The sequence below is a fragment of the Berghia stephanieae genome, chromosome 11, assembly GCF_034508935.2.
Source record: "Berghia stephanieae isolate SIO BIC M18660-M18661 chromosome 11, UCSD_Bste_1.3, whole genome shotgun sequence".
NCBI classification, from domain to species: Eukaryota; Metazoa; Mollusca; class Gastropoda; order Nudibranchia; family Aeolidiidae; genus Berghia; species Berghia stephanieae.
The window spans coordinates 27,949,577-27,957,076 of NC_088370.1; the positions used below are offsets into that span (position 1 = coordinate 27,949,577).

Sequence of the window (7,500 nt, forward strand, 5' to 3'; positions counted from 1 at the left end):
AACTTATTTGAGAGGGATAAGAACTTGGACAGATGAAGCTGAGAAAGGTGGCGCTGCTTTAATAGAATTGGCAAGAGATAGATCAGCTTGGCGGAAGATGACCTCCGACGTCTGCTTCAGATATGGAACTACATGATGATGATGAATAGTGGTAGGAATAGTAGTAGTAGTATTAGTAGTAGTAGTAGTAGTAGTAGTAGTAGTAGTAGTAGTAGTAGTAGTAGTAGTAGTAGTAGTATTAGTAGTAGTAGTAGCAGTATTAGTAGTAGTAGTAGTAGTAGTAGTAGTAGTAGTAGTAGTAGTAGTAGTAGTAGAAGTAGTACAATGGTAGTAGTAGAGTAGTAGTAGTAGTAGTAGTAGTAGTAGTAGTAGTAGTAGTATAAGTAGTAGTAGTAGTAGTAGAAGTAGTAGTAGTAGTAGTAGTTGTAGTAGTTGTAGTAGTAGTAGTAGTAGTAGTAGTAGTAGTAGTAGTTAGTAGTAGTAGTAGTATTAGTAGTAGTAGTAGTAGTAGTAGTAGTAGTAGTAGTAGTAGTAGTAGTAGTAGTAGTAGTAGTAGTAGAGTATAATGTAGTAGTAGTAGTAGTAGTAGTAGTAGTAGTAGTAGTAGTAGTAGTAGTAGTAGTAGTAGTAGTAGTAGTAGTAGTAGTAGGAAGTGGTGGTGGTGGTGGTAGTAGTGATGGTGGTGACTGTGGTAGAAGTAATTGTTGTTATATTATTATTATTATTATTATCATTATTATTATTGTTATTATTATTATTATCATTATTATTATTATTATTATTATTATTATTATTATTATTATTATTATTATTATTATTATCATTATCATTATTATTATTATTATTATTATTATTATTATTATATATTATTATTATTATTAGTAGTAGTAGTATTATCATTTATTATTATTATTATTATTATTATTATTATTATTATTATTATTATTATTATTATTATTATTATTATTATTATTATTATTATCATTATTATTATCATTATCATCATCATCATCATCATCATCATCATTATCAATATCATCATTCCCAGAACAAGTTGGTGGCGGCTGTAGCACCGACCACCTTCCCCCAGCTCCATGACAACAGACACGGACAAGGAAAACATGGTTCAGACAACGGAGATGGACCAGGCGGTAGTCTGCCTCACCTCAAACACTCAGGTTGGTTTGCTTGTTTGTACGTCTGTTTAGTTGTATGTATGTTATTTGTCTGTCTCTAAATGTTTAGCTTACCAAATCTCAAACATTCAATTTTGTTTACATGTTAATTTGAATTATTTTTGCCTGCTGTCTGCCTACCAGGCTGGTAATCTGTCACATCTCTAACACTCTCTCAGGTTGGTTTACTTGTTAGTTTGAATGGTTGCCTGTCTTGAATTTATCTGTCTGTCTACCAGACTAGTAATCTGTCACATCTCTAACACTCTCTCAGGTTGGTTTACTTGTTAGTTTGAATGGTTGCCTGTCTTGAATTTATCTGTCTGTCTGTCTACCAGACTAGTAATCTGTCACATCTCTAACACTCTCTCATATTAGTTTACTTGTTTGTTTGAATATTTGTCTGTCTTGTATTTATCTGTCTGCCTGGCTACCAGGCTGGTAATCTAACAAATCTCTAACACTCTCTCGGGTTGGTTTACTTGTTAACTTAAATTTCTACCTGTCTTGTCTGCCTTCCTGTCTGTCTACTACTGGTAATCTAACAAATCTCTAACGCTCTCTCGGGTTGGTTTACTTGTTAACTTAAATTTCTACCTGTCTTGTCTGCCTGCCTGTCTGTCTACTACTGGTAATCTACCAAATTTCTAACACTCTCTCAGGTTGGTTTATTTACTTGTTTGTTTATTTACTTGTCTATTTATGAATAGATGTCTGCATGTCTGTACTTCTATCTGACAAAATAGTCTGTCACAACTCAGACACTAAGGTTGTTTACTATTTATCTGCCTGGATGTCTATCCGTCTAGCACTACAAAACATTCGTAGAAATACGAATTTGTTTTGGCTCTATCTACAGAACAACATTCGCTTCTTTGACTCAATAAATTTTATTGAAAAAGAAATTTTAATTCCTCAGAACCTATACTCAGGGTTTTAGATAATTTTTTTTTATCATCCTAAGGGCAAATTATTTATTTCTAAAGCTATTTAAAGCGCCTTTTTCTTTTCTTTTTTTCCCTTGGAAACTACGAGTTTTTGAAAGGTCAAGTAGGCAGTTCTGGTCTAGCTATGCATAATTTGTCTTCCTCACTTTAACTCACTTAAGTTGTTTGACGTTTTTTTTTCTTCTTCTCTCTTTAACCACCCCAGACCACGGCCCACATTCCACACACTCGCACGGGGGGACCTCTCATGCCGGGAGTAGTTACGGAGGCCAGACCTCGGAGAGAACCAAGAGGGATCAATATGGAAACAGAATCCCCATGACGGCTGCCGGTAAGTCATGTATTCATGATGATGGTGACCTCTTTCTGACCCGACGTCTCAAAACGGTATCGGAGACTAAATAAAATTATATGTGTCAGTGCACGACATAACCAGTCGGAAGGTGAAAATTTTGGATTTGCAATGTTTTGCAATTTCTGAAGAATATGCTCCCCTGAGTATTTTAATCTTTATAAATTTGAAGTAAATTGGGTGATTTTTCATGAAGTTTTGGTCAGATGTATGGGGAAAGTATCCACCAACTTTTCTCAAATTTCCTACTTTTTCAACTTGATCAGCTTGTAAAAAATATTTAGAAGTAAAATTAAGCTTTAATATTTCCCGAAGATGAACAAAAAGGATTGATTTAATCATTTATGACAAGAACTCATTTTGGATAAAAATTGACCTTCTAATTAAAGTTGGTAATATCTCAGTTCAAACGTTTTCACCATCCGACTGATTACGTCATTCACTGTAACATATGCAGACATGAAACTTAAGGGCTCCTCCCGTATGTGGCTGTTCAATGTCAAGTCGGCGAACATGGCATTTGTGTATTGATGGTATGTGTTTAAATAAAATGCACACCATTTACTCCGCTATATCAATAGGGCAAATTTACAAAAAAAAAAAATGCATAGATAGTTTGAGAGAATTCAATGAGAAGAAACCACATCTAAATAGATAGTATGCGCTTGGCTAAGAAGCTCATAACATTGCCATCCGGAAGTATAATGGACCGACACACAAAACTGTGTGTATCCATGAACGTTTATAGTCAGGTTATACATTTCAGTGAGCATTACTCATAAACGCGGATGGCAAAAATCAAAAACAAAGACCTGAGTGACGTCATCTTCGAACTATCTATACATTGAAAGCTGCGGAAACCCGAGCCAAATTTCAATTGTATTACACTATACAAACATTATGAGCGAGAGGATGTTTACCGACTTGACAGAACCTGATATAGATACGCGTTGTCTGCTAGTATAGATAGTATGCAGATGACGTCACTCAGGCCTTTGTTATTGTTTTTGCCATCCGCGTTTGTGAGTTGTTCTCACTAAACTGTATTAACCAGACTATAAAAGTTCATGGTTACACAGAGTTTGTGTGTTGGTCCGTTATACTTCCGGATGGCAATGTTGTGAACTCCTTGGCCAACCGCATTCTATCTATAACCCTATTGATACTTCAGAAGTTTCGCGTCTTTACATATATATATATATATATATATATATATATATATATATATATATATATATATATATATATCGCTGTCTCCGAAATATAATGGGATGAAGAGGACACCTCAAAGTGAATTTAGAAATAAAATTACGGGAGATAGGACCTTCGATTTTTTTGCAATGCAAGAAATAGTATTTATTCTCCACCATTACAAACAGCGTGGCTCAGCGGTAAGGTCTTTGCTTCATATCCAAAGGGTACCGAGTCCTGCTACCCGCATCGTTGTGTGGCCTTGAGTAAGTCACCTCGCCCTAGCTCACTTTGCTGCACTGCACTGCCGCAGATGCCTTGGTTATTCCAGTTTTCACTTGGAATAGACCCTAAAGTCAAATTTCCCCTTGGGGATGAATAAACGGAATTTAATTAATTTATTTTATTTTTAATTGACCACAATTTTCATACAAGCGGGTATCAATTTAATTTCTAGCACTTGGTTCATGCTCGGCTTTGTGCTCGTGTGGTATGACTTCGCTTTCGGATCGGATGGTCCAGGGTTCCAGTCTCACCCGGCGCATAGTTGAGTCCTTGGAAAAGGCTTTATAATCACATTCTTTCACCGTACTCATGTGTAAAATGAATACCTGGCCGTTAACAGCGTTGTCTCTGTCTGGAAAAAATAATTGTATTATCACCTAATAGGCGTTATGTCTCGTTCTACATGTTACGTGTTGATACTGGTCAGGGAGTCTTTGTTAACCGCTTTGAGCAAGTTTAGTGGATATTGCGTTATATAAAAGCTCAAGTTGTTTTGTTTTTTTAAATTTCAAGTTCATGTCGATATAATAACGTTTTTGGGACCGTGGGCCACATTTTAGTTTATTTGTATTTGGGGATACCGTACTAAGCTTGGAGACTTATAATAATTCTGCCTTCCGCCACGACATCATAAGATATCGTCGTCAAAGCATTCCACGAAGGAATAATATAGCTAATTCATCAAACAATATGTCTGATGTCAACAGGAATCACCCATGTTGTACAAGCGAAGCGAGCACATCGGGAGGGGGGGGGGGTAATAATCTTGCCCAAGGAAAAACATGAAAGTGCTTGAAGTGGGGCTTAAACCCTGAACCATCCGGGTCACAGTCCAATGCCAAAAAAAGCAGAAGAGGCAAGACTGCAGATATCTCCGAGCTGTGCGTGGATGAATTGGGAGTAACGTCCCTTTGTCTTGATGAGTCTTCCACCTGGTCCACTTCAGCAATAGATTCATACAATAATAGGAGACCCATAGTGCCGGTTGTCTATAGCGTGGGACAGATTATAGCAATTGCTTGCTCGCCTTTTGATAGGTCTATCGCAAAGCACATTCCACCCAGATCGACGTATATTTATTGTCAGGTCTGATTACCCAATTTATGGGCTCATTGTTGTAATGGAAATCTCAGAAAATGACGCAAAATATTGTTCATTACAACAATATTAAACTAGGCCCATAATCCGGTTCGGATGTCAGACTTGCATATATGTACACGTCGGCCAGATCTAACAAACCCAGATGTAGACAAGGGGCGCGGGGGGGGGGGGGGGGCTAAAAAAAAAAAAAACCTCTATTTTACACGGAATCGATCTTGGTCCCTTTAGTTGTAAACCGAGTGCCCTACCAACTGGGCTATCGAGATCCCCGAATGTGTCGTGTATTGGACACATACTGCTGCAATTTCAAAAATATTCTTAACGTCTGAATTTCTCATCATAAATAAAATAAATCAATAAATAAATAAAATTCCCTTTATTCAACCCCACGGGAAAATTTGTCTTTAGGGTCTATTCCAAGGGAAGACTGGAATAACCCAGGCGTCAGCCGCCGCAAAGTGAACTAGGGCGAGGTGACTTGCTCAAGGCAACCCAGCGAGGCGGGTAGTCGGAATCAGTAGTACCTTTTGGGTAAGAAGCAAAGACCATACCACTGAGCCACGCTGCCCCTTATTCAGACTACAGCACACGATCCCACTAAGAGGAATACACTCAAATGTTCACAAACCATTATAATATATATATTCAAAACCAAAAATAAGCAGTACATAACAGAGGTATGATATATAAGGAAAAAGACATCATCTTCTACGACTAGAGCTATACATTTTGACTGTTTCCCTCCCAGCCTAAGGACTCCGGTCGGGGCCTGGACAAAACCAAGCAATCTCATTCCAAAACAAAGACAGAAAACAAGCTTTTGAAACCAGATCTAGAGGACAGGAGACACAGTAAGTGCCTCCCTCCCTGCCCACCATGCGATGATACAAGACAACATGCAGACAGTCAGGTGACATGATATACAGCGTGTTCTTCTATTCTTGACATAGTTCAGGTTTAAATAACTCGAGAGTCTCACATATTATTATTATGGTACTGTGCGTTTCAGAGGCCCTCAAACTGTACCGCTCCAAGCTCTCGGCCTTTGAACAAACTGAGATCCTGGATTTTCCAGAGATTTACTTCCTTGGCCTGGAAGCCAAAAAGGTTGAAGGCGTGCCGGGAGGTGCTCAAAATAACGGCTACGATGACGAAAATGGATCTTATGTTAAGGTAGGTTGAGTCATATTAATAGTTGTTGTTGTTGTTATTATTATTATTAATAGTAGTAGTAGTAGTAGTAGTAGTAGTAGTAGTAGTAGGAGGAGGAGGAGGAGGAGTAGTAGTAGTAGTAGTAGTAGTAGTAGTAGTAGTAGTAGTAGTAGTAGTAGTAGTAGTAGTAGTAGTAGTAGTAGTAGTAGTAGTAGTAGTAGTAGTAGTAGTAGTAGTAGTAGTAGTATTGTAATATTTATCATCATCATTATTATCATAATCATCATCATCATCATCATCATCATCATCATCATCATCATCTTCATCTACTTCTTCTTCATCATCGTTCTGTATTCCTCTTAGTGGGATCTTGTGCTGTAGTCTGAATGAGACTTTTAGGTGATCTCATTCTAGGTACATTGTTCCCTATTTAGTACCATTCCCCATTGTCTTACTTTTTTTTCTTGTGTGCTGCAGAAGAAGACAAAAAAAAATATGTAACAACTCCATGAAATGATAATGCCCAAAAGAGTTCATGTTTTGAGCACAGTCCTAATACTTCAAAACTAAAAAAAAAAAACCCAGGAGTTTAATACTTTGGTCAGAAAACGTATCTGTCAAATATCGATCGTTAAAATGATCCTCATCTTGTTAAAAAAAAAAAACAAAAAAACCTCTCAAACTGTCTTATGTTGATTTTTTTTTTAAAAGGTATCTATCATAAATAGAGCAATGCCTTTTAAAGCTGTTGTGCCCGGGGAAAAAATGGATGACAATTTTGACCAGAAATCCCGGAGGGAGGGGGTGGGGGGGGGCTTCCGTAAAGCCCTTTAAAAGCCCATTTTTGGTATTTGACATTCTCCTACGTAACACAGTTTTGCGGATAAAGGTCGAATTAATTCCAGTTCCGTGCCTTACTCAAAACTATTTCTTGTTGTCTAATATAGATAGTTCGAAGTTGACGTCAATCAGGTCTTTGTTATTGTTTTTTGCCATCCGCATTTATGAGTAATGATCACTAAACTGTATTAACCAGACTATAAAAGTTCGTGGTTACACTGCGTTTTGTGTGTTGGTCCGTTTTACTTCCGGATGGCAATGTTGTGAGCTTCTTAGCCAAGCGCATACTATCTATATCCCGATTCGGTCATTCACTCAATTCAAATAGGAATAATGGGAACGGACTTCTTTAACAAGTCATGAAACATGAGACGGCACCAAAACCCCTGTGACCCACGTCGACAAAAAAAAAAATGGGTCCAGTTAGTAAATGGACCTCTTGGGGCGATAAAATCAA

General features: G+C 37.4%; 1 protein-coding gene across 1 annotated transcript in view; it reads left to right on the forward strand.

The window, feature by feature from the left end:
• Nucleotides 1–7,500, forward strand: part of LOC144956378 (uncharacterized) — a 90,875-nt gene that overhangs the window by 56,362 nt on the left and 27,013 nt on the right. Inside the window, exons 4-6 of the mRNA XM_078886876.1 lie at nucleotides 1,049–1,178; nucleotides 2,328–2,453; nucleotides 6,061–6,224. Coding sequence (XP_078743002.1) covers nucleotides 1,049–1,178; nucleotides 2,328–2,453; nucleotides 6,061–6,224 — 420 coding nt within the window. The remainder of the gene's footprint in view (nucleotides 1–1,048; nucleotides 1,179–2,327; nucleotides 2,454–6,060; nucleotides 6,225–7,500) is intronic.